The 19,137-nt window shown below is 41.3% G+C and overlaps 2 protein-coding genes across 3 annotated transcripts in view; both read right to left on the bottom strand.

Annotated features, from left to right (window-relative positions):
- The window catches only part of atp13a3 (ATPase 13A3), a 53,516-nt gene extending 47,080 nt beyond the window's left edge, over nucleotides 1–6,436 (bottom strand). Inside the window, exon 1 of one of the 2 annotated variants that reach the window (XM_030432999.1) lies at nucleotides 6,197–6,436. The gene's annotated coding sequence lies outside the window, so the exon portion shown is untranslated. The remainder of the gene's footprint in view (nucleotides 1–6,196) is intronic. The other variant, XM_030432998.1, reaches the window with a different exon arrangement.
- Nucleotides 6,437–11,424: 4,988 nt separating this feature from the next.
- Nucleotides 11,425–19,071, bottom strand: tmem44 (transmembrane protein 44). The gene is made up of 10 exons (XM_030432597.1): nucleotides 18,809–19,071; nucleotides 18,596–18,722; nucleotides 18,431–18,521; nucleotides 18,060–18,220; nucleotides 16,600–16,686; nucleotides 16,332–16,502; nucleotides 15,804–15,965; nucleotides 15,459–15,527; nucleotides 15,261–15,371; nucleotides 11,425–11,696 (listed from the first exon to the last, which is right to left on the bottom strand). The coding sequence occupies exons 1-10, from the start codon at nucleotides 18,976–18,978 to the stop codon at nucleotides 11,508–11,510; spliced, it is 1,338 nt and encodes a 445-aa protein (XP_030288457.1). The 5' UTR covers nucleotides 18,979–19,071; the 3' UTR covers nucleotides 11,425–11,507.
- Nucleotides 19,072–19,137: the final 66 nt, after the last annotated feature.

Below are 19,137 nucleotides of genomic sequence, written 5' to 3'. Positions count from 1 at the left end.
GAAGTGTTTTATTTCATTTCCACTGATGTTGCCGCTTGTTTGTCCTGTCTTGTTGGAGGCAAACCACTAGACCAGCACAAGAAAGATCTGTTTCTCTATCACGCTGCTCTAGGGCTCCCACATCAAATAGTACTGGGCTGCTGAGAGGACTTTTACCATGTCAGGATATTTCTCATCTCCATTCTGAATCAACACTGGCAGACCTTCCATCACAGGCTGCTATCATAAAGATCACTTGTGAAAAGTCTTGAGGCACTGGCTCAAAGGCCTATGGAATACTGGCGCCACACTTCTTAAACTGAGACTAAAATGCTTCCAAATCCAGTTTGGACAGGACCCCAAGGTCTCTCACAGAGATGCAGAAAGGTCAGAGGTGAAACAGGCAAGAACAATTCCTTGATCCCGGGAATTCAGGTGATTATTATGTGCAACACTGACAAAGCAAGCTGAACTTTCCCCTCAATGACACTCACATGACTCCAGACACAATGACAAAGCTTCTTTATATCAGGTCAAAATTCGAACCTAATCCTGAAAGAAGTTTAAAGCAAACCAAAACATAATTATATACAGTATGTCCATGCTACCTGGTCCTAGGACAGACCATACTGAGTGAAGTTACCACAGGAAAAAGCACATGGACAAAGATCTTAAACTAGTCTGGCTAATCTCTTATTAGTAGACTTAATTCCAACAGAAGACGGAGCCACTTACTCTAAGTGGTAGCACTGATCAGGGGAATAATTGATTATGTGTGTTAGATGAAAAAAAATAATCAGGAATTACTCCGATAATCATCCGAGCGAAAACACCAGCTTCTTCTTTGTGAGTATATCCCCCTGCAATAGAAAATGATCAACTAAAAAGCAAAACCACAAACAACATTTCAGCATATGATGTCCTCTTTCAAAAGAATTACCAATCCCCAAACTTTTATCTACACTTTGAGTCCATTTTTTTTCTCTTTTGCGTGGCAAATAAGGCATAATCCCAATTGGCACACATTCAAATTGCATAAAATATCCTACTAACAATCCTCAATTCTTCTTATTTTCCCACTACAAATGACGAATAGACCAAGAAATCAGCATAGAGATACTGAATTTGTTATTCAGGCAATGTTTCCAGCTCATCCAAATGATTTGTGACATCAGGGTTAAACTAACATAGAAGAGTCTGAATATCATCTCTGAATCCTACATTGTGTGATCAACGGCTGCAGATGTATTTGTGTGAGTGGAAACTTTTCTTCATGTGCAACAAAACACTGTGTGAACATCACTCCTCTCAACTCAGAGGTCTCATTCTCATTAACGTCACACAAACTAATTATTTCCAGAGCCTCACTGTGACAGGAGAGAAGACATGTGCCACTTAGCCCATTGTCTCTGAGAACCACTGGTCTCTGTTAAAATATAAACAGAAAAGTGAATCGACAATGAATACATTTGTCCTGAGGTGATCTGTACAACCTGTATTTGTGCTACAGAGAAAAACTTAAAACTGATCAGGACATTCTGAAATTGATCTGTGACAGCTATAAAAAGCTGAGTCCCTCTCTGATCCGTGTTTAGTGAAACCTTTTGTGGCTTGAGCATGCCAGCCATGTCGTAGCAGAAACATGGGTAAACAAATAGCAGCCAGCAGCTGGCTAAATTAATTATATCCACACAGACAATGTGCAGCCACAAACAATTTGAGCACAGCTACCTAGAGACTCTTTATTAAATGAAGTGTAAAAAAATTCTGCACAAATGGATCAGAAAGACCAACAAATATAATACACAAGTATTCATAAAGCAGCCATTCCCTTTACTATGACAACTAAATTAATAATTAACTGGTGCTGAAAGTTGAATGGACATCATCTGTGTATAATCAAGGGGAGAGCAGGTGAGATTAGACACCTGTGTCTGGGTGGCCTGATAAGTCAATTATCTACAGGTCTGCATCATGTGGACTAGGTCTGCACGAATCTGGAAAAAATGTGAATCACGATTTTTTTGCTTAGAATTGAGATCACGATTCTCTGGCACGATTTTTTTCAATAAATGTTTATTGTACTGATGAACTTCAACAAAAAAAAACAAAAAAAAAAACATTGCTTTGGCAGAGGCATAGTAGTAGTTCTATCATTGGAAGAGAAATGATTTTCAAAAAAGTAAAAAAAAAAAAAAAAAATTGATTCCAAGATGAGAGGGCAACCTTTAATCCCTGGCCAGGGCAACGCCTGGTATGGTTTTCAGGGGAAAAAGCTGTCTGTGAAACACCGGCTTTTGATATAGGCGCTATAAAATGAACGGTCGGACATTTAAGGTGATTGTAGAGATTTGTGGTGTTGCCTGCAGTGCTGCAATGAGGGCTGCGTTTGGGGGGACTTCCAAAAATCCGGGAGGAAAATAGGAGCATTTGTCGGTGATGCAGCTCGAGATTAAAAATGCTTTAGAATCACTGTGTGTAGAAATGAGATCGCGTGTATGTGTGAATTGAGATCGCGATTTTTTAACGATTTTTCGTGCAGCCCTAATGTGGACGAAGCATCATTCCAAACAAACCTGCGACAAGGTAATACCAATCAACTGAGGAAAACAAAAAGTATAAAATGGAAAGGCAAAGTGGCATATGTATCAAGACTCCAAAAAAACTGTGTTGTGTATGAAGGCCAACAGCGAGCAAGCGCAAAGGCAGCTAAAAAAAAAGGCCTTTTTTCCAACTTCTTTTAAATTTTCAAACTTGCGTGAGCATCTTCGCTGGCTTCACTATCATTTGTTCTTTGTTTGTGTTTACACAGCCGGCTCTCTGGTCTCTGTTTCTACTGCTGGATTACTTCGTGCTGCCCGGGAAATTACACTGATCTCAGCATGGACATCTGAGGGCCTCTCTAGACACTTTTTCTGCTTTTCTGGCTGTCTGTGGAGGTCATTTCAGCCGACTAAAGTGATCTCAATCTTCCCGACTGGCTGTGAGGGCCACCTACACCAGACAATTTCTGCTGCGGCTCGCTTCACTTCACCCCCACCAAGGCACTACTACAGACACGTTTCCTGAAGAAATACAACCATTCTTGCATTTACGGAGGCCTGGTTAAAAAATTATGTAAAGTGATGACATGTTGCACATTGATGAGGCTTGACCGAGACACAGAGCTCACCGGGAAACAACATGGCGGAGGTGTGTGTCTCTATGTAAACACACACTGGAGCTCAACAGTCATCGTCAGAGAGGAGCTGTGCAACACTGACATTGAGCTTCTTGCCATCTCTCCTGCCCGTTCTACCTTCCCAGAGAGTTCCCACAGCAGTTTCTCGTTCTGGTTTACAACAGACTACTGTTTGCAGACTTCTCCTCTGCATTCAACGCCCTACAGCCACACATCCTAGCAGAGAAACTGGATCCTGACAGATCCTGTGGATTACAGACTTCCTGACCAACAGATCACAGAGGGTGCTGGTCAATAACACTTTCTTCAATGTCTCGGTCACCTCTAAAGGCTCCCCCTCAGGGCTGTGTCCACTCACCTCTGCTCTTCATCGTTTACACAGATGACTGCAGGTCCACCGATCCAGACTGCCATCTGGTAAAGTACGCTGATGACACAGTTGGAATGATGTGATAAATCGGCCATGGAGTTATACACAGAGAAGACCAAAGAGATGGTGGTGACCTTTTCTAGCAAGCAGAGTGAGCTGGCTGAAGCTGCTGTCAGCGCAATCCACGGAAGCAATGTAGAGATTGTGGAGGAGTACAAATACCTCGGCACAACTTTTGACAGTACGTTCAAATTTGCCTTCAACACTGAGGAAATCCTCAGGAGATGCCAGCAGTGGCAGTATCTCCTGAGAAAGCTCTAAAGGAACATTTTTGGGGTAAATGAGAACATTCTTTGGACATTTTATTAGACTTCACAGAAAGTGTCATCACATTCTCCATCACCTGCTGGTTCCACTTGAGAAGTCTGCAAAACAGGCCACGCCTCCAGAGCACAGCCAAAGTCTGCTCTAAAATCATTGGACTGCACATTTGCACTTAACAAGCAGACTTGTTTGTGTCTGTGTACAACTACTCCACGTGCCTTTAATTGCCCCCCCCCAATGACAAATAAAGTATTTTGCATTGAATGGAAGTCGCGAGGAGGCCTAGAGTCTCTCTGAAGGCAACCGAAGGAAGCTACTGTGAAGGATCAGACAAATTGTGCAAACAACAGCTCTCATCCTGGTGCTTCACCAGTTGCAGCTGTAGGGTAGACTGTCAGAAATAAAACCACAGTTCAAAATAACTAACATGATGTCCTGGCTACTGTTAGCCAGAGGGCTTGTAAGGGATTCTGAAATAAAGTGTGATGGGCAAGTGAGAGTCCAGGCCTCAATCAAATTGAGAATTAGTGGCAGGCCTGTACACAAGCCAAAATGTAGCTCTACTTTATACCAGAGATGTGGACTTGAGTCCACTCAAGTCACTGGTTTGATGACTAGCAACTTGACAGAAAAAATAAATGGCTTGAGATTCAACCTGCACTTGAAAGTTAAAGACTTTTGAAAAGACACAGGTGAATGCTTGTTGACTCGTTGAAAAATGATGTAGAAGGAATACATTTTTGATTGAGGAGAATTTAAGGAATAAAAGTAATTCAAAAAGTAATTCATTTTCTATTTGGTTAGATTTTTTCAGTATTTATCACAAGTATAATTGAATTCAAATTCCATGGGCTACATGTCAAAGTTTCCTTGTGGATGATACTGAAGTCAGAACTGCTCGTAATGAGCATTTCGGCACCTTGCATGGTGGCTTCTGTCATCAGGGTATGGAATATGTGTCTGAATGAATTAATTCAGTTTTACTTCAATCTTGCAATGAGCTGGGTCAACACACTTTAGATTTTAGCTTTTGAACACACTATTGTTTTCTCCTTAATGCCTTTAAAAAGGGGAACTATGCAGTTTTGGGGAATACATTTCAATAGATAACATTAATGAGGTAATATACAAACTGAGACATACTTATTTTATCCATAACTGAATAAACAAGCTGTTCTCAGAGGAAAATAAGGTCCCCAGAACACTGTGTCAAGCTAGAAAGGGGGCGGCGTCCACCAAATATAAAAACAAGTCATCAGAGTTAAACTGTTGACCATTATGGTCTTTTTATTTATTTAGAAGAGAGTTTGTTTAGGCATTAACAAAAGAAAATCCGTCAATGAAGATCTTTCTCTTCTGATTAAAATGTGTCCTCAAAATTACACAGTTCACCTTTAAATTATGTCACAGGTTGACAGATTGTTTGTACTTTCATCGATGAATGCGCATGAATTGATCGAAAAACCGGCTAAAGACATCCACTGAAATTCAGTGTTGCAAAATAACCAAACAAGGGCATAGTTTTTGCAACTGAAACAGCTATTTGTTTTGCAAAAGATATTTCAAGCACATGTTGTCATTCACTGAAGACATGGAAGCTGTATTAAGTGGATGTATTATGACAGTCAGGCGGTGATTTCATTTAACTGGCTTGCAACGAACATCCTGACTGCTGCTAGTGATCTTACCAGAGTGACAGGTGTTTAAGAGGAATACGGCAAAGCGAACAGAGAGGAGGCGTGTTAACCAAATGGTTTACATGCAGCTTTCCATAATAATAATGAAATGACTGGCTACACTAAATGAAAAGTTACTCCAACGAAAGAAAACTAACGCAATGTCTTAAGCCACAGACAAAATCTCACATTTGTCATGTGCCATGGGTCTAAATTTTGACATGATATAGGTTTTCTTTGGCTTAGTTGGTACTGGGTAAAGTTCACAATATCCCTTAACACAGTCGCTGATGATAAATGTCCATTTGCTGACCATGAATCATGGCTACAAGCCCCGGGCGGTCAGGGAAGTGCTCCATCGGTAAAACGAGAAGACGTCGCGGGTTGTTGGCTAGCGGGCTAACGCTAGCAAAGCTCCATTGATAGCCAGCTTGTTGGTGACTAGCTTAAATAACAACGTCCATGTGTCCCCAACTGCTGGTCTTGCTTTCGCTTCCAGACACTATTGAAGCGAAACAGCGTTTCGATAGCAACCCAGACCAGTTTTCCGTACACGCATCAGCTAGCTAACGTTAGCCTTAGCCCCGCTCGGTAGCAACTGACACATGGGTGATGATGACAGCAATGTAGGCAAACCGCAAACATATTTCAGAGGAGGACACTCACCCAGAACCACCTGGATACTCTGAAGATCACCTTCGAGTCATAGTGAGACGAGAGTAGCTGTTATCTGAAGGAAAACGTCGTTGAAGAGAAACGCGGACTAGGTTTGGACTAGGTTTGCTGTCGCAACAGACAGGCTGAGTGAATGGTTGCTGTATGTTGACAGCTCAGTGGGACAGACTGAGTACTACAGCAGCGGTGAACTGGCCTGAACTGGCTCTCTGACGGCCGGAAGTGACGTATTGTGACATCACGGGGGGTTGGACTACGCAAGGTGAATAGCGCGCGCTTATGCTATACTTTGGCAAAGCATCTTTACAGAGAGGTCCTCGTTATTGCCACCGGGCTATTGTGTCACTCATAAGATTAGTATAAGTAAGATTTTACACAATGTATATCAAACAGATCTGTATTTCTCTAAATGTTTAGACACTGACAAACAAATGCCACTTTTGTAATGATGAACCAGAATCTTCACTTTACTTTTGTATACACTCGATCACTTTCTGGACTCGTCTTGAAAATTATATATCGTGTAAAATAATGAGGATACAAAAATTAAGTGTAAAAAATGTCACAATGTTCTTTGTACACAAAGACATTGGCACTTTTTTATGTACATATTAATTCTGTGTGGTAAAGTTCATATACACAAATGTGAATTACCCCAATTTTCCTCTAACTTTATAGGCTATAGCCGTTAAGCTGTACAATGATCTTTTCAACGAGTAATGAACTTCCTGTTTTTCTAATTTTTCTGTTCCATTATATGTTGCACATGTCTGATATGTTTGATTGTTTTTCAATGAAGTTCATGAAAAATGAAAAAAAAAAAAAAAAAAAGCTTGTCCTTCTATAACACATCTAACACAGTCATCCAAAAAAAAATAAAAGTACAAAAGACTGATTCACTCTCATGTGTCACATCCTTGGGTGACCACAAAACAACACATGATGGTGAGGTACTAATGAAGTAATGATGCAGGGAGAAAAATAGTACTTTATGAGGAACAGTTTTTTATTGACTCATTACAAATTTACAAGTGATTCAAATTTGTTTCCTGGTGTGGTGTGTTGGAAAAATTATGCTTATATTATCAGTTTCTTGCATTGGATTGATATAACCTGCTTGTCTTCCTTTATATGTTTGTGGAAGTGTACCGAGCTCCCGGAAAAGTACTGTGAAGAAACACACTCACCCTCCGGCGGGACCACAAGGCCTCGAATGGCATCTTGTGTGAATAACATTTGGTGGACATCATAAGAATGTTTGTGTGAAGGATATACGCTGAAGGCCGTAGGTCCGAAAGTGTGTACGTGTACTTCTCCATCATGCATAACAACTGTATGACTCATATGTACTGTCAAAGAGCCAATCATATACGCTTACGCCCTATTGTAGGTGAATAAAAGATGCTTGGGGAGAGCAGCTCAATGGAACTCGGAAGCCCAGACTTTGTGTGCTGACTTCTGCTCTTCCCCTTTGCCTAGAAAGACAATCTCCGTGTCCTTGTCTCATTTCTTAACAGATTTAAACCTAACAGGTGTTCCCCGCCTAAGTTTGCTAGTCTGTTTAAACTACAGAAATCAAACATATTCGCATTTGCATAAATTATTACCACTTATTGAGGGATTACAGGATTCAAGATTGAAGATGTGTGTTGTCACTCCGGTTGTACAGTATGAGTGAATGAATGAATATTTTACATTGACATGACCCATCCCTCTTGAAATTATTCAGACACATAGATTTACAACAAATAAGACATTCCGGCATGTTAACCCACCAACATCTAGTATCGCAATACATTGACATCACAGTGGAGACATCATCAGACTCAATAGTCCTCCCCCAAATTAAAGGTGCACAAACCCAAACACAGCCCCCCATTCGCAAGACACAACACCCAAATCAAATCAGATCGCTAGGTGCCCACATGTTCAATCTACATGTTCTACATTTGGAGTTCAGACTTTCTCTAAGAAATTTAAAATCGCCTGTCCAACCTGAGACATCATCGTAACGCTTACTATCTCCAACATGGAGGTTATGTTTTCACACATGTCTGTTTGTGGGTTGGTTTGTCAGTAGGATTACACAGAAACTACTGAATGGATTTCCATGAAACTCGGATGATCCAGGAACTTTTTCTCACTTAACATTGCAAGAGAGTGTGACTTTGTGACATTTTCATTCATTTCTCAGAGAAATGTTGCTTTAGAAGGCTGGTATGAGTGAGTAAGAAAGCGGTCTGTTGGGTCTTCATGGAGGTATGTGCTCTACTGAGTGTGTTTCTAGTTTCTTTTTACTTTAAAAAGTTTTTCCAGAGCCATAGGAGAAAGAAAAATGTTTTTTTCCCATGGCACTGGGGCTAAAAAGCATTCTTCGAACCCTCTCAGCCCCAGACTAAGAAAGCTGTTAGCCCCAGGACGTTCACACGGGCACAATGGCACACTCCAAAGCTTTCCCAGCCTTTAGCCTACAGCTTGCCGGCTGTGCTCCAGAGCTGCTCGATTTTGTGGTGGGTTTTTTTTCTTTTTTTTCTGAAAATCGACTGAACACAGGGCTAGAAGGTGCCAGAGTGAAACAGGGCTAAGGTAAACAGAGTGGTCACATAGCATTTCTAATTGTAAACATTAGCTACAGGTAGTAGACATGCACTGTGAAGCCCTGAGCTTAGATTAACCATGTCTGTGTGAAATGGGGCTAGGCACCATCAACCGTTTTCTCAGACTGTTTCCACTGATGACAAGAAAACTGATCCTTCCAGTCCCCCTTTAGCAAGTTCTCAAGCAAATCACTCTTATATAATCTCTTATTCAGAGTTACTCAGTAACAACAAGGTATTTATTAATCAGTACTTGGTTTCTGATTTATTCTTCACAAATTCATAGCAACTCTTCATGATTTCATGTCCCTCCTCCCTTTCTGACCAATACGCAAGGTGAACAAAATGTCCTGCAGGCTCAAATCATCCAGCGTCTTCCACGTCCTCTGCAGTGGAGCGATCACTGACGTATGGGCCAAGAAAAACAGCCAGGCCTGTTCCCCACCACGGCTTCAGATGTGCTAATCCGTTCTCTTCATCACTTCTGCAAACAGAATTCCACCTTTTTATACAGGACACAAAGTTTGTTTTCCTTTGTCCCACTCTCAGAAGGGACAGCGATGAGGCCCAGAGATGGAGCAATGCTAGCTCAGCATTTGTCATGACATCAAAGGGCATTAATAGAGCGCAAACCCATCATTTTTCCTTTTGTAAACTGGATCTGTTGGCAAAAACAGTAACGTGTGGTCTCATCAACTCTCAAAATGGATAATTGAAGTTCTTTGCCGGTTTACACGAACCAAACAGATAAAAAGACACGTATTTTGCACAGGCTCCAGTTAAACTCCCACGATGTATGTAGTGGTTGATATTATTCAGGATTTCAGCTTTCAGCCCTCTTTACGAAGATTCACAAATGGGATTACATTCCTACCTATCAGCATCATTGACTTCAAGTGGCTATTGACAATTATTCTGCTTTAACTTTATCATTCAGAAGTAATTACTGATTGCACAGTGAGATGGCTGTAGAAAAACGCGCACATGTAGATTGGCTCTGTATAAACAATTCTGTTCGCGCTCGATCTTTCCCGCAAAAATGAAGGTCGCATCATGGCACAAAGGTAGCGAGTCTGCCATTGCACAGCCAAAACAGGAAGAGGCATCGTTTTCCCCGGTCACCATCCCCAGATAACAGTGGAACAACTGGAATAACTGTGGAAACTCTAGACTGCAAAAGAAAAATATCTCCGCCGATGGAGGAGGCAGAAGAGGGTGAAGAAGAATCAAAATCTGTTCCCACGTAGACACGTGTTCCCCCTTACCACTGGGACATGAGACAGTTCAAATACATCATTCTTTCTACTAGATCAGTAAGTGAAAAAACCTACCTACCTATTTGTACAACCCGTTTTTTGAGTCTGCCTTTTCATAGCACTGAAATTGGGGTTTCTAGGTCAAACTGTTTTTTTCGCTTTGAACAGTAGCCAGGTCACTACCAGTTACCGACGCTCTTAATGACAGCGGCGCCAACAGTAATGCCACAGAGAAATGCTGTCTGTTTCAGCTGTAAATAAACTAAATTAATCATGAAATGAGATGCATCAGGATCTGTGTGGTGTACAAGCACAGCTAAACACTTTTCCTGGGGGGGGGGGGGGGGAATCCTGGTGTGAAATAAATGGCTTTTCATCGAAAGGCTTTCATTGTGGGTTCGGGTTAGTCCTGTCCCAAATACAATATTATCTTTATATAATACAATATCAAACATCATTAAGACATTAAGGGGGATTTCATGATAGGACAATTGTATGCAGAAAAATAATAAAACATTTGGAAAGTGATTTCTTTTCAGTTTAAAAGGTTGAGAACTGATACTTTATAGAAGAAATTACACAAGATCATATGTAAGTACGATGTTGTGATACTAAAACACTTTTATATACTTTTTCTTTAAATTAGCTCCCAGTCCAGGCTGTCATGTAATGTTTACAGGACAAACAAGGTGTTAAGCTATATTCATTTCTCCTGCTGATACTAGTAATTGCTTTGTTCCACTTCATTAATTGTTTCCCAGTCATTTGTCTCAGACAACATGTCACTCGAGGAAATGTAACAGGGAGGAGTAAAATGTGCTTCAAAATGTTGCTCTAATCTGTGTATTGTTCCATTATCAGGTTCTAGGAAGTCCCTTCAGTTAAAAATGCCCCGGTCTGTTGCTCGAGCATAATCGTCTAAACAAAGGAGCAGGCAGATGGACAGAGGTCGGACAGATGATGGAGAGGACGGAGGGAGTCCCGGTCGTCTCGTCTGGTGTTTATCTGCTCGGCCGCCCTTTTCCCAGTCCAGCCCTGATAACCTGGGACGACTAGCAAAATACAGGAATTGACCTAATAACCTTGCAAGGCAGCAGGGGTGCAATATTGTTTTATTAGGGGAGGTCTTTCTGTTAAGTTGTGCTTGATGAATGCAGTCAGGACAGAGTGTGTGACAGTAGCTGCAGCTGCCTCTGTGCACTGATAAAGGCAACCTTAGAGACAAACCTGTACAGCATCAAACACTGTTGGATGCAGTTTTCACCATTTTGCCAACACTGGCCAGCAGAGGTATTGAGACAAATGCAATATGCTACATAAACATTAGCTAAACTGTAAAACATTGCAGTAAAACACAGATAACAGGTCAGTGTTTGCAATTTTTAATTACCCCACACATTAAAGCACCAGAAGTATATCCTGTTACTTATTGAGAGCCAATTTTCTTTTTTATTTTGCTCGGCCTGCAGAGGAGACACTTTCACCCTCTTCTGTTCCAGACACAGTTTTCTCATTGAGTCCAGACATGGCACAAATGCAGAAGTTAAACGTTTTGGGTTTTGTTGGCCACCCCTGTGGTGGAAATGGTTGCTTTGCTGCTGGGTCACACCACCTGGTATTTGTCTCTTCAAAGTCCCACTGGAAAATATGGACAAGTCAAGATATTATAATGGAGAATTACAGTGAAGGATTATGATGTCATATCTACAATTCTTAAAATCAATCTTTTATAAAAGAAGACATTAAAACCTCAAGAGAAGCATGTTTTGGGGTGATTTGCCCAATTGATGAAATGTCTCATAGCGGCTGTAGTGCACTTCATTTGAGCAACTCTACCATATCAATTAACCACTTTTGAATTGGGATAGGGATCAGGACCTCAGAGAGAGAAATAACAGAATATTCCTACGCTCCAGAAATGATCAAGCAAGGTGACAACTTTCTATTTTTATGTTATGCAGCCCAGATTACGTTGAGTTGCACTGCAAAAAAAATAAAGAAATAAAGAAATAAAAAAAATCACCAAATCTTTATAAACCAAGCAATAATTATTAAAAAGATTCAAGAAAAATACACTTTTCTAGTCAAGTAAACTAGTCCACCTAAAACATCTTGTTTACCTGACTTTGTCACTGTAAATAATAACAATTGTAACCAGGGCTTTAATAAATCCATTTAACTTCAATCAACATATCATTGCAGTCAAAAAGACTTCAGGTTAGAAGAACTCAAGTTCTAAACTGTTCTGAAAATAACTTGTATAAGGTGTTATTTGTAAGAAAAGATGACTTTCAAGTCTTATTCCCAACTCGTCAAAAACTTACTCCCTTATGAAATGAATCAGAAAAGGATGAAGAAACACCTTGTTTTCATTATTTTTTCTAATGCATTTCTTTTTCCTACAGTGTAAATTAAGTTTTTTTTTTTATTTTTTTTTTTTACTTATGTTGTGTAAGAGAATCAGCTAAATGCCAAGCATGCAGAAGGTTTAGAGTTAAGTCCTGGCCAGCAGGCATCACACAAGTGAGACCATAAACATCTCCCAAAATAGCAGAGGGGTAACACTGGCCCCCTATAGACAAGGCAACCATTTTGCACTACTTCCTAAGCAGACTGGCCCAACCCAGTGCTGGTCTTTAATCAAAGATCCTTTACAGCAGAACAATTGGGCCACAAGGCAAATCACAAACAATTCCACCCCTCACTGTACCTCTCAGGCCTCCCCCCCACCACCCCCTTCACCTCCACCTCAGTCTCACCCCAGCAAAGACCAGGCACTCAGCAGAAATGTGCAAGAAACACTGAGCACAATAGACAATTCAAGTTGCTGGCTGCAGGGAACTCTCGCAGCCTAGTTTATGCAGAATACCGTGTGGCTTCATAATGTAAAGCAGGCAAAATTAAATTGTAAATGTGTCTAACATTGCTCACTCCTGGGTCCTGAGCTTGTCCTTGCCCTCCTTCCGTTTTCATTTGATTTAAAACATTTAACAGTTGGGTAATCTCTGGATTTAACTGAACCGAACACAAAGTTATAGTTTAAAATGAGCAGTCAATGTGTACTGAAGATTGAAGATTAAACATTAAACACTGGTGGAAACCATCTTTCTATTCGATCACCAAGTAAACAGCTTATGTTAATTCTAACTAGCATGTGGAAAGAAACTGAGGAATTTATCAATGAATTTACCTGCTGTTGTTGTTTTTGTATAGACAGACTACAGACGAGAGATTTGTCGAGTGCTAAGCAGCAGATAGATTAGCTGTTATTATCAGGAGTTTACAGATTTGGCCTCACAGACTCGCAGACTAATCTCAGCTGCCCCCAAAACGCTGAATATTTGGAAGCTTCTGTAGCGTTCTGAGCTCCACCGACCAATGAGAGTTGAGGTTGGGTTAAGTTATTGAGGAAGAGTTTTCACACAGCCTAATAAAGTCTAAGGCTTTACCACTTAAAACACACACACACAGAATACATTTTGAAGACTTTGTCAGGGCCCTCTGACTCTAACACACATACTGGGCTGTCTAAGGCCAGTCACATCATTTGCTTTTTCCTGTTTGGTGAACAGTATCAAGCTACAATTGTTTGCACCCACACCATTTGCCTTTGTTTCTGAGTAAATGACATCCTCCATAGCGTGGCTTTCTACAGCAGCACAGCTAAAGGGAGTTTCTCTTGTGGCTGCGAGTGTCAGGGCCAGAAAAAGGAAAAAGCTTGTAATTTCATTCTCCCTGCAAGCTCAAACTATGCTATTATAGATGTGAACTGACCTCCAAAACAAGACTAGTTTTTGCTTTGTACCCAACCTTTAATTCTAGGCACAGTATGTATGCTGCAGAATGAAGCGACGTTCCACTTCACTTTAAATCAAACCCTGCTCCTCACCGCTCCATACACTTTTACCCGCAACCCTTCATTCACACACACACACAGGGCTTTCTCTATAGAGTTTGAATCATCAATCCCCAAAGAATATGCTGACTGTTTTCTTCTGAGAAGAACCTCTGACAGCTGTCTCACTTACTTCCCTCAGAGTCACATGTGAAAGGCACAGCGCTAGGTTTGCAGCAGCTCAAACACTGTCCTGAGTGTTACTTCTTCCTCAAATTGCATTTAATCACTTTAATCTAATCTCACAGGGACAGCCGATCGTACGAGGTATAAAGATCTAGAGATACTTGCGGTAGCTTCAGCTCAGAAATAGAGAGAAGGACAGAAGAGCTGTTTAAACCATTTAATGGAGGTGCTGATTCATCCAGGAAATTGTAATTTTAGTGAAACTAAAGCCTGAATATATCCAGAACGAGCTGCAGGGCACACTACACTCAGGGAAACACAGTCATAGTTAAAGAATCAAGTCCCTTCAGTGAGCCAAACATTCATCAGCCAAAATCTGTCTCGACTTTCACCTCATCATGAACTTCAGTGCTGTGTTGCGCCGGGGAAAACCAGTTACATGAGTCACTATAAAAAGGCAGTAAATGGAACTGATTCTCGTCATCACAGCAGATCACACGGGGTGATAAAAACACAGGTCAACAGCAGTCCAACACCCTCTTACATGCATTCACACAATCACAGTCAACACGCTGTCTCCGCCTAGTGGCACACCAAGAGAAGTAAAACTTTTTTAGTTTTATTCATCATCGGATTGGGTCCGAGCTCCCTGTCCAGAACCTTTTCAGTGTGCACAATTTCAAAGATGCAAAGCTATTCCTGACAAAATGATAACGTTTGCAAAATAAATGTCTATTCAAATGTGTGAATTTAATGCTTTTCAATGCAATATCATGACAACAGCACATACAAACTGAATTCAGATAGATTACTGTTGCTACACACTTGAAGTCAAATAAAGGTGAAATATCGCGTCCAGTTTATCAAGGTGTTAATCAGAGCGTTGATTAGAAAATAATCTTTTGGTTTGGTTGCCAACCACAGTTTGAGTATATTTTGAATTGAAACTGAATGATTAGCTTGGTGCCATTCATTTTGTAAGCAAGTGCCCTAATGCTTTTGTTGCTCCTTTCGTCCACACTGTATTACACGGCTGTCTGGCAGCAATGTAAAGAATCAAAAATATTCTAAATTCATAGTTCATTTAACCGGATACATCTTTTAGATGTGCCTTCTTTTAGGCTGTCAATGCTGTTAAGCAGTACAATACTGTACTATCATTTTTAAATAATCCAACCCACCTCCAGATCAGAGCTGACTACTGAAGAATCACAGGATGTATCTGATGAGTAGAAACTGTTAACTCTGATCACTCGCACCTTCCCAGTAAGAAGTTGGTCTCCCATCTCCTCCTTGGAAAAACATACATACATATTCCACTACAGTAATCACCACTGATTAAGATGAAGAAAACGTGTTGAGCAGTTTTTTTAATTTACTTTTCCTGCAGGTTGAATATTGACATCCATGTAACGGCCCATCTCAGTCGTCTTTTGGATGTTTTTTGACTTGGAAGAAAAGGTTGAATAGCAGAATGGACAAAAGTGAAAAGGCAGTATTCAACTTGTGAAAAAAATAATAAAATCTTGTAGAGGAAGGTCTGCATACCGTTTTACTTTTACTTTCATGCACAGTAAGTTAAAATTCCAATATTGCTGGTGTTAAATATAAAACAATCACTTCATTAGCTCAAGGAGTCTTACGAGATGTCTTTAACACCAAGAGATGTGAGGAGTAATCTTGGTTCCTCTGGTTTAGGAAAACAAAGAGGACCTGAAACTAACCTTTGCCTGTGCTGATGAGTGAACTTTCTGTTTACTCAGTCTCTTCATGACAGCTTTATCCTCAGATGGCATGCGTGAGCCACGTAGAAGGCTCTCGGTGTCTGGAGGTAGAGTGGTTAGCCGCTGTCTGGTTCCTCTCTTCCACCAGTGGATGACAAGAATCTGACGGTGTTGGTTTAAAGGTCAACAGATCGACACCTGTGTGAAAATCTGTACAATTCACATACATTCAAGACACAGTTGAAATCAGACTGTGCTGCAATATTATTTCCAAGAAATCAAACATTACGAGCAGCAGCAGATTCACGAGAGCGAATCTTGTATCATGACATTTGGGTTTCTATCTGAGGTGCCCTCGAACTCGTGGTGTCCCTCACAGCTGCTGCTGCTTCTATAAAACTTAAACCAAACTCCAGAGAACTTTTCTCAAGGAGAAGCTAGTCAGGATTTCATAGGCTGGATTACTATTATGCTATAAATGCACAAAGAGTTCATTAGATGCGACCACACTGCCCTATTCAAGGATACAAGAAGGTCCAGGGTAACACAGCATATTGCTGACAGCAGCCACGGCATGACCCCCAGAAGGAACTCCAACCGAGTGTCGTAGAGGAGTATGGCAGCAGCGAAGAGGGCACCAGCCAGTGAGCACAGCAGGCCAGAGGAAGTGGCGACCAGGGTCAACATCTGTCCTCTGTGCTAAAGGGAAATATTAAATCCAACTCCCTTAAGAGCCACTTAAAGCAACAAGAAGTGATTCTGTCACTAAATCACGCATGTGTTGTTTGTCACTTACTGCTCTGCGGAGCGCAGGGAACCTGGAGGTACAGGAGATGACAAAGGACAGCAGTCCGAGTGTGTAACCCAGGATTTCAGTGTTGTCCTGTCAAAAGAACAGCTTTAAGTTGTTGTAATGTCAGATACAATACACAGCAGGGGCTTAATATATTGGATCAATGTAACCAAGTTACTTTATTAAAACAGCATCTTATGAAAGCAGAGACATCACCATGTGTTTCTCAGACGCAATAATGCCTAAGCAAACATAAAACATTGTATTGTCTTTTCAAAAGTCAAACAAGCTGTATGGAGCCATTTTCTGTTTTCTATCAGCTGTAGGGCTGGGTATCACCAGGTACCTCGCGATACGATACTATCACGATATTTTTCCCATGATAATGATAATATCACGATACAGCGATTCTGCAATAATCGATATATTGCAAGAAATTTCATCCACGACACATCACGATATCTGTGTCAATGAAGAAATTCAGAATTTATTGACTGCACTGAATCCATTTCAAAGGAATTACAAAACATTGTCAATCAATTTCGCATGAATGACAGCCAAGTAAACAAAGAGTATATTGCACAGTGTGTCTTCTTAACACACACACTGACTACAACTATCATTAAATATCTATATGTGTGGGTTTCAGAGCTACTTAAACCATTTTTTTAAATTTTATTTGGTTGTATACCTATGTTTGAATAACGATAAAGCTGTCCTCCGAGGAGGGGTGGTGGTGGTGGGCCCCCCCCAAACAATATTCTAAAATAAATATAATATATATATATTTTTTAAATATATATATATTTTTAAATATCGATATTTGGCACCAGTGTATTGATAACGTACCTCAAGACGAAATATCGCGATATATCGTAGTATCGATATTTTGGCACACCCCTAATCAGTTGATCTTTTTTTTTTTTTACATTTTAAAACAAGTCCTCGTCTACTTCAGCCATTTAGGAGAGTGCTGCAACTCTTTTTTGCTTTGATGCTCAACTTGTTTTGTGGGCTACGAAACTTCACCAGACTTTCCATCAGCATGAGCGTGAGGGTGAGTGGAAAACATAGATGACTGGATTTTAATTTCCATGTGATCTCATCCCTGAAGTCAAATGAAGTCTAGTAACCACGACCTCAATGTGCAGAGCTCTGTCAGTGGTCATAAGCTCTTTGAACTGGATTGTGTATGTGACGGGGAGCCGGTGGTGAGCAGGCAAAATTGGTGTCACTTGAGATCTTTCCAAGGATCCTGTCAAAAACAGCAATATTTTGGAGCATGAAGAACACGAATGCCCATCGATAATATTTTGTTCAGTGTGAATTAAGTACATATAGAAGCAAACTGTTTCAGTACACTCCACAAATCTCTACCCATGGAATGTAACAGTATTTGTCTATTGAACTAAAGTGAGGCATATAATCAAACGACTGCAACCTGCCACAGATGTGTGTCTTACTTCGAGGATCTCGTGCAGCAGTCTCCTCCCGCCGAGAGGCCTGTCTGCTGGGCTCTGGGTGACCCTGGACTTTAGAAAACCACCTGCAACCACCATCAGCACACACACTGCAAGAAGCTGGCGCTGCCTCCTCCGCCTCCTCATCATCCTCAGCCTCCTTTCTGAGGGAGACGACACAAACACAAGGACAGTTCGGCAGCTGGAAACTGTCGCAACACCACCCTCCGCTCATTTGTTTGCCATCTCTGATAAGTCTCCTGGTTTGCCTGAACAGTTATGGCCTGTCGGGTGCTCATACTAGCAGGCTTGTGCTTACATTCACCTGATGAAGGGGTTTGTATTATCGAGATATGACATTACACCAAACTCACCTGCCTTCGAGTTGTAGCATTGGAGCGCAAGGAAGCAGGAGGAAATGGAGTGGACTGCATCTATTGCAGCAGCAACAGCACCCAATAAAATCTAGGGAAGAGGGAGCAGAAATGAGTGTCTGCAAACAGAATTCAGAGAATTCAAAATCATTTGAATTGAATTACCTGAATGTGCAGCTGTCTGGACAGAAAGGCTCCACCTGTGCTGCACAGGCTGCCGAGAAGGCTGTACAGGAAAGTGACGGTCTCATCCGGACTCTCTCTCCCAAACCTGCACCTCTGGTACACGAGTCTTGGAACAGTTAACACAGTTACAACGTTAGAGTTTAACGTTCCCACTGAGTTAGTGGAACAAGTGCTGAAGCCAGCGTTACTTACAGACAGCAGGAGAGCAGCAGAAGCAGCGCAGATAAGCAGACGAGGCCGACGGTGACGCAAAGTTTGTCCGCGCCGGCAGAGAAACAGGTGGAAGCTGAATCCGCGCAAAACTCCGCCAGACTGGAAAGGAACGCGTCGGGGTCGCATCTTATCAATGTGCGCCCCCCCATGTTAGTGGCAGATGTGTGTTTACATCTCAGGCCGTTATGAGCGCACGTGAACCCTCGCGCTTCGACGGCAATGCGGGTTAGTGGGAGGGGCCTGCATATTTAAGAGAGGGGCTCACCTGTGATACACCTCTGACGAAAATACTGTGTGCTGTAGCTAAT

Source organism: Sparus aurata, chromosome 11 (genome assembly GCF_900880675.1).
Source record: "Sparus aurata chromosome 11, fSpaAur1.1, whole genome shotgun sequence".
NCBI classification, from domain to species: Eukaryota; Metazoa; Chordata; class Actinopteri; order Spariformes; family Sparidae; genus Sparus; species Sparus aurata.
The sequence above is the reverse complement of the archived record's forward strand: the minus strand, read 5'-3'. Positions and strand labels throughout refer to the sequence as shown.